The sequence below is a fragment of the Cynocephalus volans genome, chromosome 12 (assembly GCF_027409185.1).
Source record: "Cynocephalus volans isolate mCynVol1 chromosome 12, mCynVol1.pri, whole genome shotgun sequence".
Taxonomy (NCBI): Eukaryota; Metazoa; Chordata; class Mammalia; order Dermoptera; family Cynocephalidae; genus Cynocephalus; species Cynocephalus volans.
Window position 1 is genome coordinate 41,483,581 of NC_084471.1, and position 21,470 is coordinate 41,505,050.

The 21,470-nt window shown below is 34.1% G+C and overlaps 1 protein-coding gene across 1 annotated transcript in view; it reads right to left on the reverse strand.

The window, feature by feature from the left end:
- PTPRQ (protein tyrosine phosphatase receptor type Q) overlaps positions 1-21,470 on the reverse strand; it is a 215,036-nt gene that overhangs the window by 118,764 nt on the left and 74,802 nt on the right. The window contains 6 exon segments of the mRNA XM_063075852.1: positions 10,232-10,501; positions 13,023-13,164; positions 16,387-16,538; positions 17,796-18,071; positions 18,331-18,621; positions 20,425-20,593. Of these exon segments, the coding sequence (XP_062931922.1) occupies positions 10,232-10,501; positions 13,023-13,164; positions 16,387-16,538; positions 17,796-18,071; positions 18,331-18,621; positions 20,425-20,593 (1,300 nt within the window).

Below are 21,470 nucleotides of genomic sequence, written 5' to 3' on the forward strand. Positions count from 1 at the left end.
ACTAGTTATGTGTTCTGAAGCTTTTTTGCATATCTGGGTACCAGGTTCGACCTCAAGAGGTGGCTGCTGCACATTTTTGCAACTGGCTTGATATCACATTTCAGCGCCAATTTTGCATCCTTAGAGCACTTAACCATGTCCACAGGTCCATTTTTATACAACTTGACCTCAAGAAGTTGGTTGTCACAGAATATTTTTCTTTTTTCTCATCCAATAAACAGCTGTACCCTAGGATGATGGAGTTTCCAAACAAAAATACCTGGAGCAGCAGTTCAGCAAAATAAATCTCTACTGGCTCTCAACAAATGGAGAGTTTCACCAAGCACAGTTTGTAAAAAGTACATGTGTAAAAGTGTGTATATGTGTGTGTTTTATGTTATTACTTGTATTATATAAATGTTTTTATCTTGGAGATTCTGGCTGTGAATTTCTACACAACAATTATGATTTAAAATGTTTTATTGGTCTACAGAAGATCACTAATACTTTGTGGCAATACACGTTATAAGAGTAGATTGTTTCATGTGCAGGTATTATTGTTAAACACAGGAATTGTTTCCAGGCACAGAATATGAATCAAAAGTTAGGATGGAAATTAGACGTGATCATGATGACATAACAAAGGTTTTCAGTCCTAGGCCTACAAATGTTTAGTGAGGAATTAAAACAAATTAAAGACAGACGGTTTGATACATGGACTCCATCCAGCAGTGTTAGAAAAATATCTTGACTCCAAGCCTTAAAATATCTATATGGAATCCTTGCTCATCTCATTTACATATCAAGGAACTCCCCAGACAGTGAAACTTTAAAGGAAAAAGATCTCTCCTCCAGCTGGAGCATCAAGGTTTTCTGGGAAAGGTAGCACATGGTAAACAAGAGGCTGGCCCAGACCCTAATGGCACTGCTACTTGGAAAGAGCCACTTGACCTTTGTATTGATCATTAAAAATCAAATTTGGTTCCTTTGGTCTGGTTCCCCAAAATTCTTTTAAGAAGTATCCATGTTTGGCTGTTTGAGCTTTGTTTTGGCAAGCCCCTGCCCACAGTTGCTATGGCTGTCCTTTGCTTTGTTCCCAAGGTTGGGGCACAGAAAGTAGCCTCTGTTTTGAGGAGCTGGAAGTTAAATGTACATTTATTTTATATAATGACTTTTGCACGATAACATTTTACAAAATGCCAATTGAGAAGGGAAGGGGAGAAAAGAGGACAGGAAAGGAGAGGAGAGGAGAAGAAAATTAAGTTCTATTAAAATTGTTTTAGTTTTAATATAGAATATATTTTTTAAATAGAGCTTATTTTGAAAAAATTCTGCCTTTAATTCAAATGCATGCCAACACTTTCCAAAGTAAGGTAATACTCAGATATGGTTGTTCTGATTAGAGAGCTTAGAGATATTCTGGAAAATTCACATCTGAAAATTCCTTATTGATGAATGTGTTTAACTTAAACCTAACCAAAAATTGCAACATTATTCTTTGTACATTTGCATTATACAATATTAACAAGCATAGTTGCAAAGAAAATACTTAAGCTTTGTATATTGAGAAGTAAAATAAAAATAAATAAATAAATAACAAAAAATTAGTTGCCCCCCCCCCCACACACACCAAAAAGGAAAAGCAACTCAACAGAGGAAAGATACCCTTTCAATAAATGGTGCTGGAGCAATTAGACATCCATAGACAAAATATGAACCCTGACCTACGTCACATGTTTTAAAGAAAATTAATCCAAAATGGAGGAAGAACTTAAACATGAACAGTAAAACTATAAACTTTTAGGAAAAAAACACATAGACTAAATCTTCAGGATCTACGGCTTTACTAACTTGACACCACAAACACAATCCATAAAACGAAAAATTGATAAATTGGATTTCATCAAGATTAAAAATCTTTGCTCTGTGGAAGATCTTACCAATAGGATAAAAGGATAAGCTACAGCCTGGAAGAAAATATCTGTGAACCACATATCTAACAAGGATCACCATCTAGGTTATATAAAGAACTTCCAAACTACAGTAAAGCAAAACAAAACAATCCAATGAAGAAATGGGCAAAACATGAAGAGCCATTTTATGGAAGAGGATCTATAGATAGTAAAAAGCACATGAAAATACGTTCAATTAGCCATTGAATATTAGCCAACAAGGAAATGCGAATGAAAACCAGAATGAAATATCATCATACACCTATCAGAATGGCTAAAATAAAAAATAGTAACAATACCAAATGCTGGTTAGGATGAGGAGAAACTGGATTGCTCATACATTGCTAGTGGGAACTTAAAATGGTACAGCTACTCTGGAAAACTGTTTGGCAGTTTCTTAAAAGAACTCAATATGCAACCACCACATGATCCAGCAATGTATCCCTTAGTATATACCCTAGAAAAAGGAAAATTTATGTTCACACAAAAATTCTGCACATATGTTTATAGCAGCTTTATTTGTAATAGCTAAAATATGTAAACAACCCACATGTCCTTCAAACAGTGAATAGTTAGAAAAACTGCAGTACATCCATATCATGGGATATTAGTCAGCAATAAAAAGAAACTACTGATACACAGACAACTGGATTGAATGTCCAGAGGATTGTGCCAAATGAAAAAGGTTACATATTTTATAATGCCATTTATGTAATATTCTTAAAATGACAAAATTATAGGATATGGAGAACATATGAGTGGTTTCTAGGGGTTAGGATGACAGGAGGTGCCAGAATAAAGGGCAGGAATTGGGTGTGCCTATGAAAAAGAAACATGCGGAATTATTCTGATGGAAATGTTCTCTGTCTTGACTGTAAATATGCTAGCCATGTGTAATTTGGCAAAATGTTAATATTAGAAGAAACTGGATAAAGGGTACACAGGATTTCTCTGTATTATTTCTTATAACTGTATGTTAATCTACAACTATCTCAAAAAAAGGTTAATTAAAAAATACACCCATGAAAACATATATATCTATTCTCATTTGTTTTACCACATTAATTGTCCAAAAATAATTTTGTGGCCAAAAGTTTCTACTGAAGGCACTCAACATATGCATATTGGGCATTTTCTGTGTGTCTATCACTCTTCTAGGGCTGTGCATTGATTAATTAATTAATTCATTCCTAATATATTTATTGAGTATCACTGTATGCCAGACATTTTTCTGGGCAAAGAAAAATCCCTGTCCTCATGCAGCATACATTACGGTAAAGTAAAGCAGAAAGGAAGATAGAAAACTCAAAGTGGGAGGAAGTTCAATATCAAATGTCAGAAATTGTATTCAAACAGGTGGCATTTGAGCATAAATTTCAGGAAGGTGAAGAAGGAGACAAATAGATAACTAGGGAAGAAAATTCTGGGTTAAAAAAAGGCCTTATGGGCCATTGAAATGACTGGGGATTTTAATCTTTGTTTCTTAAGAGTCTCAGTTTATGTAATGAACAAATCCTTCACCATCTAAAGAAGTTACAGTGGGGTTTGGGGGTCAAAAGACAATCACTATTTTTAGAATAACTTAGGTTTTTTTCACTCTAACTTTAGCAAAGTTTCCAATTTTTTATTATATTATATTTAAATTTCTGTGACAGTCATGCAAAAGCAAGAGCAGAGTTAGGTCCACTTCTGTTATTCAACCCTCCCTCCTATACTCTTTCCAGTAAAATACCTTCTACTCTAGTCAGGCTTCTGTCTCAGCCTGATCCCTGTTCCACTTCCTTTCTCCACTATGTGTTTTCTCTTGCTCTATCCTGGCATTCCTATTTACTCTCCTCTATTAATCTCACTGTTTTCATAAACAGTGAGGTTGCCGCAGAGTGGCCTTACCATGGGTGCTTTAGCCCACCCATAATCTCTAATCTCCCTAACTGCCCTTCAAATAAAAAGAGGAATGTTCTTTGATATGTACAATTGACATTTTCTCATATCATACTGAGGAACAATAAAAAAGAATATTTAGAAAACTTGCTATTTTATTGATCCATACTAGACAATCTAAGTAAACATTGGTGTACCTGCCTATGAAAATCAAGGTTCAAGACAATTAGGTTATCGGTTCTAATAAGCCTCTCCTAGAAAGCATTTCTGAAGCTACCAGAAGCAAGATTCAATTTATATTCCACTTCTACAATAAAGCCTTCAACAAAATCTATTTCTCCTGAATTCCTGCTTGACTCAATTTTCAAAACACAAAATTGACCAACATATTATGTACGTTTGTAATTTAACTGATTTATATATATTGGATATGTCTTTATAATAACAGTAGAGTCATTTGGATATGCAGAGCAAAGATCCCCAATGTCATCTGGCACTCAAACTTGGGTCTTCAACCCCAAACCCAGAGCCTGCACATAGCACGCACTACATAGGTACATATTGGTCACTGTACTCCACAGTACCAGAGATGAAAAAAAGATACCTCTTATCTGATATTTATTCTTAAGAAAATATCACATTTAATAATTAAGTCTATATAAAAGTCATTTTGTAAAACACCTAAATTTCAATTAGATTAGCAATGCTAATAGTTACTTCTCTTTGTGACAGGCAAAAATAATGTCTTCCGTGCTTTTAGCAGTTATTCATTGGTAAGTAGAATGTGTCAATTCACTTGCTTAAGAACAAATGACATCATGCAGTTTCCTTGACTTTTCATCTCAATTCAGGGAATGGATGAGGAGAGCAAGGTAAGTGGGATGCAGACAAAGAAAAAGTGAACCTTTTTTTGAAAAATGTCTATTCAGCTCCTTTGCCCATTTTTTAAATGGGTTATTTGTTGTTGGTTTTTTTTTTTACCGTATAATTGCTTGAGTTCTATGTATATTCTGGATATTAATCCCTTGTCGGATGCATAGTTAGCAAAAATTTTCTCCCACTGTAGATTATCAGTTTACTCTGTTGATTGTTTCCTCTGCTGTGCAGAAGCTTTTTAGTCTGATACAGTCCCATTTGTTTATATTTTCATTTGCTGTTTGAGCCTGGAGAAACTTATGTTGAGTGAAATAAGCAAAGCACAGAGGGATAAATACCGCATGTGCTCACTCATAAGTGGGAGCTGAGACAGAAAGAAGGAAGGAAAGAAAGACGACAGTAGTGTGTTAGACCTGCAGAGGGAGAGAACATTCCTTGGGCTACAAAGTGGAGTGGGGTAGGGGAAGGGAGGAAGGTGGGGATAATTGGGTGGGGGACATGGGGTACAAAAGCAATTTCTGGTAATGGGTATGCTGCCAGTATGAATCTGGCCCTCACATCATACCAGGAGGGGTGACAATCAGCTTTGTATCTGAGCAGTATTCATGGAAGGAAGGAAGGAAGGAAGGAAGGAAGGAAGGAAGGAAGGAAGGAAGGAAGGAAGGAAGGAAGGAAGGAAGGAAGGAAGGAAGGAAGGAAGGAAGGAAGGAAGGAAGGAAGGAAGGAAGGGTGAACTTTTAACTTGCAACTGTGAGAAACCCTTTTATCATGCACATTTAATCTATTATATGGTACATAAGAATGGCAAAAGTTCTTATAAATTATATAAATATTTCATTTTCAAAAAAGCTGATAAGTAGAGATCAGATTTAGCCATAATCATAATTTACTGAGTAATCTCTGCAATGCTTGGGGGGGATGTCCACAAAATAGGGATCCCAATAAAGTACATAACAAATACATATCTTTAATAATTTTTAGAGGAGTGGTGGTCAACGCCATGCAGAAGAGGATTGAGAGTTTACATACATGCTGTTAAACAGTACAGGGATATTTAAAGGAAATAAGAGTAGAAAAAATAAAAACAGAGAAACTGAACACATTTCCAGTTAATCGTACTTTACCATTAATATGTATATTTGCAAGCTCAGTGGATTTTCAGTGGGTCCCTGCATATGCTTGATACCTCCCATTGGACAAAAAGCTAATAAAAAAAAAAAATTGCTGCTGGAAAAAAACTCGCCTTAAAACCACATCTGCATATTTTACTTTCCCTCAATTAAGTGTTCAGCATTTGAGGGATGTAGCTTTTCTCTTTTGATTCTAAATTATGGAACTTGGAAGAGCTTTTAAAAAACCAAACTGTAAAGTTATCTTCCACAAAAAAGATCAAGTTTTCAAAACTCAATATTGTCACCACACTTACTAAGATTTCATAGTAATATAGATAAGTGCATGCATTTTGAACCAATTCAAGGTTCTAAAAGTTGTCTTGCATGCACATGGACTTGCTAAATTATTTTTATTGGTATATACGATATATTTTGGCATTAATGCTGTTAAAAGTACCAAGTTTTGTGGCCTTCATCTATACTGCCCTATTTCAACATGTTTGACAATGGAACCAGTTTAGACACCAAACACTAATCTCCTCATAAATTCAATCATCATGATGCATGCTTAGCTGTGTCCAGATATGTCCAAGTTTACACTGAAAAAATACCCAATAATCCCTGGAAGGAATGTTCAGGTCAGACACCAGGCAGTGAGAGAGTGAACCAAATTTGATTTCACTTTATGTCAAAAATAAGTATGGAGTCAGTGACTCAGAGCTAGCTATAAACTGTGACTAATCTTAGACCACCATAAATTAGAAGTTTGCAACAGCTATAAAACTTTCCATTCTGAACAATGAATCCCAGTTCTTACTAACCTCATCAACAAGCAATTCATGTGAACCCAGATAAAAGCAAGTTATTTACCCAATAAATATTGTAATCATAAATATAATTACATACTAGACCCAAAACTTAATTTTAAAGGGGAAAAAATTAAATATTTTTGAAGCATCAATTAATACTCATGTTTCATATGAATGACTTTCCTTAATTAATAGAATTTTTACATTTGCCAGAGAAAAAGCATTTATAATTTTGCCTGATGGAAATGTATTACAATGGAATAAAAACCCTCATAAAAAATACTGAATTTTAGAAGAAACCAATTCATTTCTTCCATAAACACTTGAGTGCCTACAGTGACTAAGGCTTTCTGCTAGGTACTGTGAGTAAAGCAAATAATACATGGTCCCTATGAGCAAACAGTTTACAGTGGAATTGATTGGTTCTCAAATTTCAGCACTGTATTACCCACATATCCTATTTAAATGAAAATTTCCAAGTCCTAATTCCCAAATTCTGATTCCGTAAGACTGGAGCAGGGCCTCAGGGATATACATTCTGATACAGGGAGTCAGAAGCCCAAACTTTGAGAAGCAACAGTCTTTAGTAGTAAGGGAGCGTGTAGTACAGTATGTCTAATAAATACCTAATTCTTTGATTTAGAATCCCTTCAATCTCCACTTATGTGGCATTTTAATCCTGAGTTAAAATTCAATTCAAGTTACTACTTAGATGATTTTTTTACAAAGACCTTAAATTCATGTGCCTTTATATCAGGTGCACATTGCCACTTTGATTACGTTCTTGGTTCTACTAAATAAATTTCTGTTTTGTTCCTGTGACTAACCAATTGTTTTGAATACCAGTGCGCTCAATAATAATGAGTCTTCTGCTTTTGTTTTTGGAGTCCTGACCCTCTCATTTATTTTACAATTCTTGTCCTGTCTTTTATTTGCAAATTCTTTAAGACTCAGCTCCTGTCCAACAATCAAGACCATTTTACCTGGTGCTAGACCACCCTCATGCAGACCACCTTCCCGGATTTGAACACTTTCCTTCTCCCAGACTGCACATAGCAATGATCTGCTGCCCACCCACTGGGAAAACACCTGTCACCCCTTGATGAACCTCTCTGACACCGTTTGCCTGTCCTCAAAAGTTCCTGGGTAATCCAGTCCAGAACTTGACAAAAATTACATAGCATCAGAACCACCTCCTAGAGAGATGCTTAAAAGTATGGATTCTTCACTACTTGAGGCTGTGATTTTTCAAGTCTGGGGTGAAGTTCAGAAATCTACAGTTTTAAAGCTTGGCATATCATTGAAAACTTTATTAAAGAAGCCACATTTAAGCTCAGCTTTTAAGAATGAAAGCAAATTTTTGTGGCATTGAAAAGAAGAATATAGCTAAAGAAAGCAAAGCAATCTGATGGTGAAAAGTGCTGGGTTTATTTAAAAAAAGAGAATCTAGTCAATTATGAGCCCAAAGTAAGTGCTTAATAAATGTTTTCTAAGTCAAATAAATAAAATCTATTGTGCTGAATAAATGAAGTTTGCCTGGAGGCATCATCTTTATGAGAAATGCAGTGGAGGAATATAAGAATGAAAAGCTACATGAGTTCTACCATATATTCTGTAGACAATGAGAATAAGCAAAACATTTGGAGTATTCTGGAGCACCTTCTACATGTTGTGCCTTTCATTATCACCTCTGCTCTCGACACCCAAATTTGCATGTCTAACCCTCACCCTTTAGATAGAAAACTTCAACTGCCAACACATAAGTGTTCTCAATTATATGTTAGAACAAATTCAATTAAAGTGAGTAGGTGAAAAGTTGAGACTGATGGGCAGGTGAGATTAGTGTGGGTGATAAGGCTACTCAGGATGTTATTACAAGAAGCAACAAGGGTCCGATATAGAATGGTGGTAGTCAAGTTGGACAAGAAGGGGCAAATTGCAGAGCCATGATAGGAATTGAATTGATAAGATATGATTATATGTGGGAGAGCTGGAGGAAGGAATCACTAAAAACTATGAGTCTTGGGATCCAATTGATTGTCAAGAACAGGCATAGAAAAGCAAGGAAAAGAAGATCTCATGTAACATAAATTTCACTTTGAATATTTTGGGGGTCGATATGCTTACCAGGTCCTCAGATGAAATCTTCCAACAATTTGTGTGCATGTGCAAAACAGAGAGAAAGAAAAAGAGGATAAAATGCAGGAGAGAGTAGAACAGATCAATGGAGTAATGTTCTAGAGGAGACATGAGATTAAAATAAAAATGAGCAGCTAGATTCCTGAAAAGAGAAAGGCTAAGACATCTGTAGAGAGGATATCTGGTGAGCATAATTAAGATATGGATAAATTTTGATGTGAAAGAAGGCAAATCAATATCTTTGCTCTTAGTAAATAATAATATCAAATATGTATGAGAGGGGGTAGACTAGATTCAAAATGAGAGCAAAATTTTCTTATGAAAAATTGATAGAGCATAAACAAGGGATATGTAGATGATTGTGGAACAACTAGAATAGTTAGAGAAGATGAATTTATAGCTGAACAAAGTAGAATGATTTCTATTTTTTTCCACCAGTGTCTTGGAAAAAACAAACAGTAGGCTCTTCTCAGAGTCAGAAATCTTCCTGGAAGATGACTCACAGTAACATGGTTTGAGGTCTAAAAAGCAAGTGATGGGGTTGTTGAAATGTAACCATTTCAGCCTGGAAAGGGGAAACACTGTAGTCTGAAGGAATGTTGCCCTGGAAGGATGATAAGGAAAGAATGCTGAGCTAGATGCTGAAGTCAGAGAGAAAACAGACCATGCCTTAAAATTCTGGGTTTAAAGCCTCCTGGATAAAGACATACAGTAAAATTAGGTGATGGAGATTTCAAAGGGGGGAGAGGGGATCTTGAGAGATGTTTCCAAGACAAAGGATCTAGATGTGCCAGAGGTAAATAATTATGCCAATATCCACAGTTCCCATTAGGGCAGGGATGCAGGGAAGTGGCATTATCAGGAAAGAATTAGGCTTTAATTTATATAAGCAGATAGAATATGGGAGAAAGAAGAAAGATGAAGGAGATTATGACATAAGATGTAGCACTGTTGGGGAGAATGAGAGTTTCTTCTTATAGACTAGAGCTTAGTTACCCAGATATTTTTATTCAAATAATATGAAAAATAAAGGCTAGTATTTAGGAGAAGATATAGATAAAAATGAGTCTGATACTGCAGCCAAAGAGTTCAGGGGAACATCTAGAATCCCATGAAAACAGTTAAGAAAAGAAAGATATACACTGAAAAGCTTACATGTCCATTCCTTCTTTTAAGTTATGATAAAGCATAATTCAATAATTTGGGGGGGTTATACTTGTGGAAACACAGTAAAGCAGATTTTCTCTTTTTTCCTCTTTTCAATCTTCCAATGATGTGAAGAAGGGTCAATGTACTACACGACTGGTACTCAGGCAACACATGGGACAGAAAAGCATGTGTTGTATTTTTAATGCATTTTGTATCTTTAGATCAAAGTGCTATAATGATTACATTTGACAAATGTATGACACAGCCCACAAACATTTAAATGTTTCATGTTAGTTACTCATTTGAGGTTAGTTACCTGTTTCACATTAGTTACCTGTTTCAGGTAGTGTGCTGACGTTGCACATGCTCTCATCACCTTCACCAGCCGAGGTTGAAGCTTTTACTTTAAAGACATATGATGTATTGGCAAGAAGTTTTATGAAAGTATACATGTGATCCTGGGGAGAGACTTTTGTAGAATTTCCTTCAACTGTTATGATATAATGGGTAATTATTCCATTTGCTTTTTTGGGTGGATCCCACTTCACTAAAACTGACTGCCAGCTAGTTGCCACACATTGTATATTCTGCACAACATCTGGAACTTAAGAGATAAACATATGCCCAAAGTTAAAATCTATCCAACGGAAGAAGACAACATTGAATTATTTGATTACTAGATAAACTGATGCTTAGATGTACAGACAGAATAAATATTTAATTTATCAACTTTTCAAGGTGTGCTAAAAAAGTTCTTAACATAGGGTAAATCAAATGGCCGTTGTTCCATTTTCTACTCTTTTTCATTAATCCTTCCCATACTGAACCAGACACTGAATGTTCTCCTAGGTCCAAGCAGCAGCCACATCCTCAGATCCTCAGAAGCAACTGTGTTGCCTCAAGCCTAGGTAGTGGCTGATGCCTGCTCTCTAAATTAGAAAAGAGCAACCTTTGCAATACTTTATTATGGAGCCTTTTTATACAAAGCATAGATGTAGTTGCCTCCCTAATATGGAATGTCCAGGTTTAACAGTACTTGGAAACACATAACCAATTTAGGGGTCCTGCTTTTATACTGAGATGGCTTCTTTAGAAGAATCTTAGAGACCTCACCTTTCATGTACCTTTTAAAAAGTATTTGGAAGGAAGAAGATTTAAGGAATCTCAGGGATTATATGTTTGTTTTGCTTGTTTTGTTTTCTAGAACCTCTCTGAGTTTATTTGAAAGTAACCCGGTTACTCGGGGGTTGACTACATCTGGTAGACCCTGTTGAAGAGCAATGTGCAGTCTAACGAAGTGGCTGCAGATTGGAGAGACTGTTTACTTACCATGGAAATATCCAGTTATCTAATATCCTCCAACATTAGTATTAACAGGATAGCTTTTCTCATTACAGTAAAAAGACAACATTAGAAGGAAAATTTGCATATAGTCAATCCATGGATTACAAACAAACAGTGAAAAAAAAATAACTTGCTGCCATTATGTAAAACACAGTGATTTAGAGAAGACTCAAGTAATTTGTGACTTGCCTATATTTCCTACCCTTGGCCTGAATTTATCTCTTATGAATCTTTCTTTCTCTGTAAGACAAAGGCATCAGTACAAAAAGAGGATACTCTCAAAACAAATAATTTATCAGTGATATTATAAACCTTAAAGGTAAAAATTTTCATTTATCTAACTAATTAGAGCACAGAATTTTGTGGCATAATTTTATCTTAACAATAAAAATATTTCTTGGTATACAGAGCACTTTCTACAAGATTAACCTTGATTTTTATTAACTTATATATAAATATTGTTAAAATGTTTTTTCTTTTTAGTTTGAACGCTTTTGTTTTCTATCACTTATTTACGACATGCATTTCCTACAGTCATGTCCTCTCTTTACTAGAAGTCAGAAGACATTTTAGTCAAGTTCATGAATTTTATCAAGGCTCTTTTTTATCTAATCTACCTGAATCATAGCTTCTTTATCTCTACAATGGGAATGGTGGCAACAGTAATATTTATGGAGCATTTATTGTGTACCCAATACTGTAGTAAGTACTTCATATGGGTCTTTTCAAATACTTTTGACAACAACCTTATGAGATGGCTACTACTATTGTGTGCTTTTTTTCAGTTAAGGATATAGTGGCTCAGAGTAGTCATGAGCCTTTGTCAACATTACATATCTAGTAAGTCATGGAGCTCAGATTCAAATCCAGACACTGACTTCAGAGCATGCAGTTTTATTCACTATAAATACTATTTATTTAGCCTATCTTATAGGCATGCTATGAAAAAAAAAGTCTCAGTTATTCATAAATTAATGAAAAAAGATTAATTTAGCAGTGAGTGGCCTCTGATCTCAATTTAGAGATTCACTAAAACAAGAGAAAGTGCATCCAGAGGTGTTAAGAAGAAATGACCAGAACAGGATCTTTTGCTCATTCAGTAATCACTGACAAAATTTTTAAAAGTAAGGAAAAGGTACCTTTAAATGTATGGACCATTTGAGAGAAGGAAAAGTACATTTGTAAGCCACCATTAAATAGGCCGTAAATGAAAACAATTGCATGTGCACACAAAGGCAAGATGTGACATGTATACGTGCGTGACAGTAGTAGGTAAGGTGCTGAGGAATTAGGCCAGTGGTGTTACACAGAGCCTTGTACATGTAACAAATGAGACTATGGGAAAGTAGAGAGCTTATGCAGTGACTTACACTCTTCAAATGTCACAATTCATCTTCTTAAAGAAAATCATGGATATTGTTTCATAAAAATATAAATTAACCCGTTAAAAGTGACGGCTAGTTCATTTCCCTTTTTTTTCCCAGCTTTCTCAGATAGTCTTTAGAATTAGGTAATTTTCACAGATATCTAAGGCTACTTTGTCCCCAAGTAGTCTTTTATTTCAACTTCATCAGTTCTAAAGTCAAAACCATGTGTAAATATACACGTATAGACACATATGTATGATTTCAGACAAGACCAAGCCTAACCATAAAGCACTGACATTTAACTTCCCTTTGAGTGGACTGTTAAATAACAATACTTTATCACATAACCTGAGAAAGGGAAGGAAAAAGTGTTAAATATAAAATAAAACATTTTAGGCTCAAAAACTGTCTAACCTGATTCTTGGGTTGTGAATTTTACTACATTACTAAATTGATTGCCATTTCCAACTTTGGTAAAGGCAGATACACTGATAGAGTAGGTGCTGACGGGATGCAGTCCAACAAGTTTGGCTTCAGTTTGAAAACCTGAAATATTCTGAAAAATAGAGAAAAATTATTAGCCACAGTGTATCATCAAAAATTTGTAACTGGAAGAAATATTTTAATGCATCAAAGTTATTCCTTCTATATTTAACCTATGATTTAACACACGTGAATATTTTTAATTGAAATAAAACAAATATTAACATTTGTCTTATGACACAGGATATGCTCAACTTATGATACAAGGATGAACTGGGCACCCACTTTCCCCTGAAGAATCTCATAATTGCATTTTTTTTTTAAACTAAAGCATTTTATTTTCAGTTTGTTTCCCTGATTTCTACTTGGAATTATATATTCATCATTTCCTTCAAATCTTATAAAATTAAAATCCCCAATTTAAATCCAACTTGGGGATGGTCAGCAATATTTGATTTTTATTGAATTCATCTAAATTCATTTTTTAAATGCTCACTAACATTCCTGCTTAAATTAATTTATTCATCAGTGACGGTATGCTAGGCACTGGGAATACAGTAGTGAGTAAAACTAAATCTCTGCTTTCAAGGAGCTTAAATTGGGAGTTTTACCAGACAACTCCTAAATTTCTAATTTGACACAATTTCTTAGGAAAATAAGAAAAGGAACAAAACAGTTATTACAGATTGCCCCAGGAAGAATATGCTTTCTCACAGAAAAATTTACCATTTAATATAAAATTTTTATTCAAAGATAGTTGTCCTAAAAAAAGAGCAGTTAAGATTAATCAATTATCCTTATGGGAAGAGAAAACAACCTATTACGTGGTACAAGTTTAAGAAGATTGCATTATATCTGACTTAAAATATAAACAATTTTGATTTATTTCTTAAACATTTTAGTAGCAGAAATCTAGCAAGAATATTAACTCTAGGGATACTTATATTAGAATCATATTTTAAAATAATCTCTGGGAAATCACTGACACACTATAGGGACTTATTGTATCATCAATTTCCTTTCATTCTTTCATGCTTACTATTTACAAAGCATACTGTCAGATGACATAGAGATTATAAAGATATACAAACATGACCCCTGACATCAAGAAATCTTTATATTAAATAAATAAATCTACAAACAATTGTTAATGAAAAAGAAATTAAACATAAAACAAGTAAATTTTGATTTTGATTAAGGAGAAAATAAGAGAAACTGACACTGTCAGGACAGAGGAGTAGATGAAAGAGAAAGGAAAATAGGACAACACACTAGGAGAGAAAGCTAACCAGAGGAAGGAAACTAGATATAGTAAAATAGATGTTGAAAAAAATATATATGGCAGAAGAGTACATTTAAAGGAATTCGAAAGAAAATGAGATTATGAAAATTGGTGGAAGAGAAAATAGATGTAAAAAGAAGTAACTAAAAGTAGTCAATTTTTAAAAACAAAACTACTCCCCCTCCCCAAATGATATATTTAATACTTTGTGATACGAAGATTATATTTTTATTACTAGTAAATTATTAATGCTAGTATTTCTGCTGAGAAAACAATATTTCAGAAACTTAGAATATAACTTATTTTCATATTTAGGCAATGGCATACTGTCATTTCATGCTTAGCTCTATTACAATGCTAGATGGATTTTTTGGTTCTTTTTTAATCTACATACAACAGCAATAATAGCTAACACATGTATTAAATGCCTGGAATTGTTCTAAATGCTTTACATAGATTTTCCCTTATAATCCTCACTTTTTAACATATGCATCTTTATAACTCATTTTACACTTGACGTAACTGAGTCTTAGGAGGTTAAGCAACTTGTCTAATGCAGCACAAAGGCAATATCTGAACCAGGTAATCTGATGTCAGAGCCCTTGGTTTACCACTATGCCAAGGGTGTCCGTGTTAGAGATTGCCATTCTGAGGAGACGTGATCATACATACACATCCACGCTCCAATACACATACACAATTATCTTGGGAATGCAATTACGCTACAAAAGTGATTCATTTTTTCCCTTTTGATGTCTATTTCCCCATAACCCATACAGACAAAACAAATAAAAAATGGGAAAACATTAAGATTAAACCAGGGATAGATATTGGTGGGCTAGAGGCTTAGTACCATTAATATAATTTCACACATCTGGGAAACAGATTCCATATTTATGAAGTAATTCAAATACTACTCAGCCTATCAGATTTTAAAGTAATATCTTGGTTTCCAGAAAGAAAGTCACTGTTCCTGATGACATAACCTTAATCGCTGCTTTTGATTTTTAATACTCACCTTGTAAGTTACACATGTTATAAAAATGATTTATCAGTAATAAATTGTAATACATATAATATTGGGTAAAATGTTTACTGCAGATTTTTGCACTATTCTTGCTGTAACTAAATAAGAACATTCCAGTACTTCACTTGCCTTTGGGAAAAAAAATTAAAACTTTCTTAAATAAATTCGAGTTAGTCATAATATATATTTGGCAATTAAATGCTATAAATCATAAAAGTATACTTGAGACCCTTTGTTACATCAATTTCAGGGGCATATTTAACTGATTCTGGATCCTAAAAATGGAAGAGAGAAGGAATGTTTAATGTTGCAAACAAACCAGTAATAGCATAATAGCATTGAAAGTAAAAGAACATGGATATGTCTTTTTTTTTTTTTTTGGACCGGTAAGGGGATCTCAACCCTTGGCACGGTGTTGTCTGCACCATGCTCAGCCAGTGAGCACACTGGCCATCCCTATATAGGATCCAAACCCGAGGCCTCAGTGCTACCAGTGCCCCACTCTCCTGAGTGAGCCACGGAGCCGACCCCAAGGACATGTCTTAAAAGACCAATTAGCATAGAATCATAGGCTATCAGGAAAGATTACCAGAAGCTATTATAAATACTTTTCTGAAAGATTAAGAAGATTCACTTGGGACTTCTTATAATAATAAATAGAAATACATTGCCTTTTATAACAGGTTTTAAATAAACTAGAAAAAATATACTTTCCAGCAGTAACAAAATGGTACAATTATTGCTTAAGTTGTAGATACTAGAAGTTACAAATCTGAGTAAATTGCTCTATGAAGTATTCAGCTTACATATCTAGCAAATGTTTTCCTGGGTTTTCCACAGGCATCCTTAAATTGTAGGAAACAAAAAGTGTTTTAAAAGATAGTCCTTGTTTAATTTAAAGCAGTCAATTTTCTCATGTATGTCAAAAGATTTTAATTCAATTTCTGAATCTTTGAAATAAATATATACTGTTATAATCAACCTACCTTAAAAAATATAGTATCATTTTCATGTTCATGAATTTTAAAACTATATACTTTAACAATACCGCCTGGAAGAGGACTCGGGTTCCATTTCAGCCATACAAAGTCTGAAGTATAGTTGATTAAAGTCAAATTTTGAGGAGGTGCTAAAGGCACTGTAGAAAAACACATTACAAAACTTACATTCATAAAACTTTTAGCATAAAAATAGCATTGTGACTCTTGAAGACACTAGTTAAAAACCAAATAATCCAATTACAACATGGGCAAAGGGGCTGAATAGATGTTTTTCAAAGGAAGACAAATGGCCAACAGATACATGAAAAAAATGCTCAGCATCACTAATCATAAAGGAAATGCAATCAAAACCACATTGAGATATCATCTCACCCCAGTGGCTATTATCAAAAATATGGAGAATAACAAATGCTGGTGAGGATGTCAAGAAAAGGGAACTCTTCTACACTGTTGGTGGGACAGTAAATTAGTACAGTCACTATGGAAAACAGTATGGAGGTTTCTCAAACAACTACAGATAGAATTATCATATGATCCAGGAATCCCATTTCTGGGTATATACCCAAAGGAATGGAAATCATGTGGAAGGGACACCTGTACTACCATGTTCATTGCAGATCTATTTACAATAGCCAAGATATGGAAGCAAGCTAAATGTCCACTGACGGACATCTGGATAAGGAAAATGTGGTATATATACACCATGGAATACTACTCAGCCATAAAAAAAGAATTAAATTCTGCCCTTTGCAGCAACATGGATGAGCTTGGAGAAAATTATGTTAAGTGAAATAAGCCAGGCACAGAAAGAGAAATACATGTCCTCACTCATAAGTGGGAGCTAAGAAAGAAAAAAAGAAAGACCACAATAAAATGTTTAACTTCCAGAAGGGGAGAACAGAACCTATAGTTATTAGAGGTGGTAAAGGAGGGGGGGAGGGGGTTTAAGGAGTAATCGGATAAGGGACACAAACAGTAATTATGATTTGTAATGATGAACATGCTAATAATATTGATTTGATCGTCACATACTATACACAAATACTCATAGTCAAATCTGTATCCCATAAATATGTACAATCAAAAATAAGTAAATAAAAATGTTAGGAAAAAAAGATTTATCAAATAATCATATTTTAATTTCAGAAACAAATATCATAAGTAATTATGTTTTTGGACTTGCAACACAGTAGTTCCAAACTAGCTTTAAACAGAACACATAATTCTGAAGGTCAAATTAAAAGAAAAAGAAGGTTCAGCAAGGTAGATGAATAATTGTAAGCCTGTTAGAAATAGACAATCAAATATCCTTTCATTTCCATGCTGTTCCTTAAAAAGAGAGAGCAAGCGCTGCGACAGGGAAATCATTTGAAGAAATGTGTATTCCGGCTTACCTGACTCATCTGTGTAAAAGAAAAGAATACTGGAAGGACCGAGTCCTTTTCTAGTTCTTGCAGCCGCAAAAAAACTATACAATGTAAATGGCGAAAGCTCTTCCAATATTATATAGTTATCAGAAGTAATGAAAGAATAATTTTCATTTGGTCCTTGTAAAGTTAAATCATAACTTATTATTGCACCATTTGGCTTTACTGGGGGATCCCATGATAAGAGAACTGAGGTAGAGGAAAGGTTTTTAAAAGTGTTGATTATTGGTGAAGTTTCTGGGACTATAAAAGAAAAAGAGAATATTAATGAAACAAAAGTGAATTAGCATTAAAAAGAAGAAGGTTCAATAATAATGGGGCTTATTTTATTAGCAGATAATTTTTCAATTTTAGGAAATTTAGAATTATTTTGTTTATTAAAAGGCTAATAACTTGAGAATGAGCAAAATCTATATAAGAATAACATTTCCAATCAGAAATCAATATAAATGAAGAGAACAACAACAATCTGCTTCGCAGGCAATGAAAGGGTCCAGCCTACCACCTTCTTCAGTTTTGATGTGTAGCTGGGCAGTCTAGGTATCAGAGAAGCCCTTTTCTGTTGATGGAGTGATTTTTAATATATAATCAGTATATTTTTCCAGATTATCAAAAAACATGCTTCTCTCATAGGTAACTAGAGGTGGTTTCACGTGGCGAGGAGTCTGCCATAAGCTCAGTGAAACACAGTAGAAGACTAGACCGTTTGGTTGAGATGGTGGGACCCAGCTTATATTTACTGTAGTTGACGAAATAGACTCGTAAGTCAGGTTTCCAACAAGCCCTTCAGGTACTATGACAGGTAATTTGCAAAATATAAAAATCATGAGTTACTTTATAAATATTTTATTTTATTTTATTTTTTTGACCGGTAAGGGGATTGCAACCCCCGGCCCAGTGTGGTCTGCACCACGCTCAACCAGTGAGTGCACTGGCCATCCCTATACAGGATCCGAACCCGCGGCCTCCGCGCTACCAGTGCCACACTCTCTTGAGTGAGCCACGGGGCCGGCCCAAAAATCATGAGTTACTCTAAATAGAACTACATTCACAAACTGGATATGATTGTGGAAATGGTATCTATTACATCATCAGCTCTTACATTATTTAACTGCAGATGTGATAAGCATTGCCTATTAAAAAAATCTTAATAATTATTTTAAAAATCATTCAAAGTAAAACCTTTCATCTTTAATGTGTGTGAGAATTGTTTTATACAATATCTCTTGGCTTTTCTTTTCTACAACATGGAGATTATACACTCAGATATTTAAATAATTTGTTAACTAATATTATCTAAACAATATTTTTAGTTTCTTTCTTCTAAAGATTATCCTTATTGTACATACGAGGAAACTGAGGCTCACAGCTATTAAGTGACTTGCTCAAGTTCATGTTGGTAGTAAAAGGAAGGGTCAATACTAACTCAGCTTTTCTTATATCCAGTCCCAAGATATCTCTAGTCACCAGACTACCAACCCGCATTTGTATATTAAAATATTACCCTACTTATAAAAGTTCTAATTCTCAGATATCAGTTGTGTTGTGACACTAGACTCTACTAATGTAAACTTGACATCCCACCTGAAGCAGTGTACAGTAAGTGCTTATTTTTATGGTGCTATGATTATAATGGATAAAATGCTATAGGTTGGCAAAAATCATGGGAGATTTCTGCATTTAAAGAATGCCTGAAATGATATTGACCATATATCACACTAGAACATTTTTGCTAAAAATTCCCCAAATAAATATTTCCACACATTTATTATATCTTGCTCTGGTGATCAACTTGTTAACTATTCAAAGATTGTTCCAACAACAAGGAAAGCATCGAATTCTCATGCTTATAGTGTCTGTCAACTTATGACCTACAGATACTAAGCATGGAATTTTACGCTCAGCAGAAGTTTAGGTCAACACCATTTCTCAATAACAGACTGATCTTTTAGAAATAAACAAACAAATGGAAAACAGTAACAACCACAAGGGAAACACATATCATTGTATTCTGAAAACTGAAACCTAAAAAAATCAAGAGCTTCAATCATTATAGTTTTCTGAACACTCAGCACAAACAGGATTCTGCAGAAACCACATACAAGAAACTTCTGGAAATAAAAAAATAAGATACTCTGGGTATATCAATCAAAAACACAATAAGAATAAAAGTGCTGTGTATTGTCCAATGTAGATTCAAAGTCTGAAAAGGAAACAAGTTGTTAGAGATAAAACAAAAAAGTAGCTCTTAAAGCAAATGGTTGGTACATTAATTATTGGAAAATTCACTCATGTATGCAGAAGTATTTCTCATGCCCATAACTGAATGGCTGTCATATCTTTTGAAACAATAAAAGCAACAGAATGTTCATAAATGATGGTAGCAGTTTTCATAAATAGAAGAGGCTGTTATTATTGTAATGGTTTTATAGCTATATTAAATGCATTTTCAAACTCCAATAATGAATAGTTAAATGTGCCAAAATAAAATGTAGATTTTACTACAAATACATACAAATAGAAAATGATCCTGCAATATTTATAGAGTATGTAATTAATCCTATTAAAGATTAATAAATGCTTTTCATTTACATACTGTCTTGGTCTGTGTATACTTGAATTATGTCACTGCTTTTATTCCCATTTCCAACTGAAGTACTTGCTGTTAACCAAAATGTATAGTAGCTGAATATTGCCAGTTTATCTATTATTGAAGATACGGTCATATTGTCAAAGTCATTGGTTACTTCATGGAGTGTAAAATTCTGAAAAATAAACATTTTTTTTCATTGTTCAGAATGAAGTTCTTTATTATACATGAACATTTCAAAATTATTATTATCCATGAATTGTTTATCTCATTATTTGAACATGTTAATTTTTTAGGAAAATCAATATAGGATTTTTTATTGCAATAATTAAACTGGAAATATGTCTGTGCTAAAGAGAAATACATGGTAGCGGTTTTTATTACAAAATCAATACACAAATTAACAAAAGTAAAATCTTCAAGCTTCAGCCAACTGAAAATGCTATAACCATGCTGAGCGGTGTCAGTTTTCCATACAAAACATTCAATATTTTTCAAAGTATTGGCTATTTTAAAACAAGTTTGGGAGTACTATAACATTTTCAACTTTTTCTTCCTGTTAATGATGAAGGAATTATGAAAGTGTTTGCCTCCTTCTATGAACTCAAATAGTTATTATTATTCACCTTTAGTGGGTCCTCTTTTTTCTACAATCATGGGAGCAGAGGGAAAACAGATGCACTCTCTGATATGCAGAGTAAGAGGAATTTTTAAATTTTATTTCCTGACTCCTACTTACGTTTTTCCTAAGGCATTTTTGAATTATTAGGGAATTTATGCAATCATTTCCTTTCTGACCAAATTTTAAAAACAGAACATATAGTCAAAATGAATTCTAAAATAAATGAGAACAGACTTCACAAACCACGTAGGTAACTAGTATGTAGAATTTTACAGTAATGTCCATCTACACTGAGTGAGCTGAATCATTCCAATCCACACTTCATGGAGTCCTATAGGTCTGCATTCAAGTTCTGGCAGGGTAGCCCTGGATAAATCAACTAATCTCAAAGCTTCTCTTCCCTCAACTGTAAAATGGGAATAATCATCTC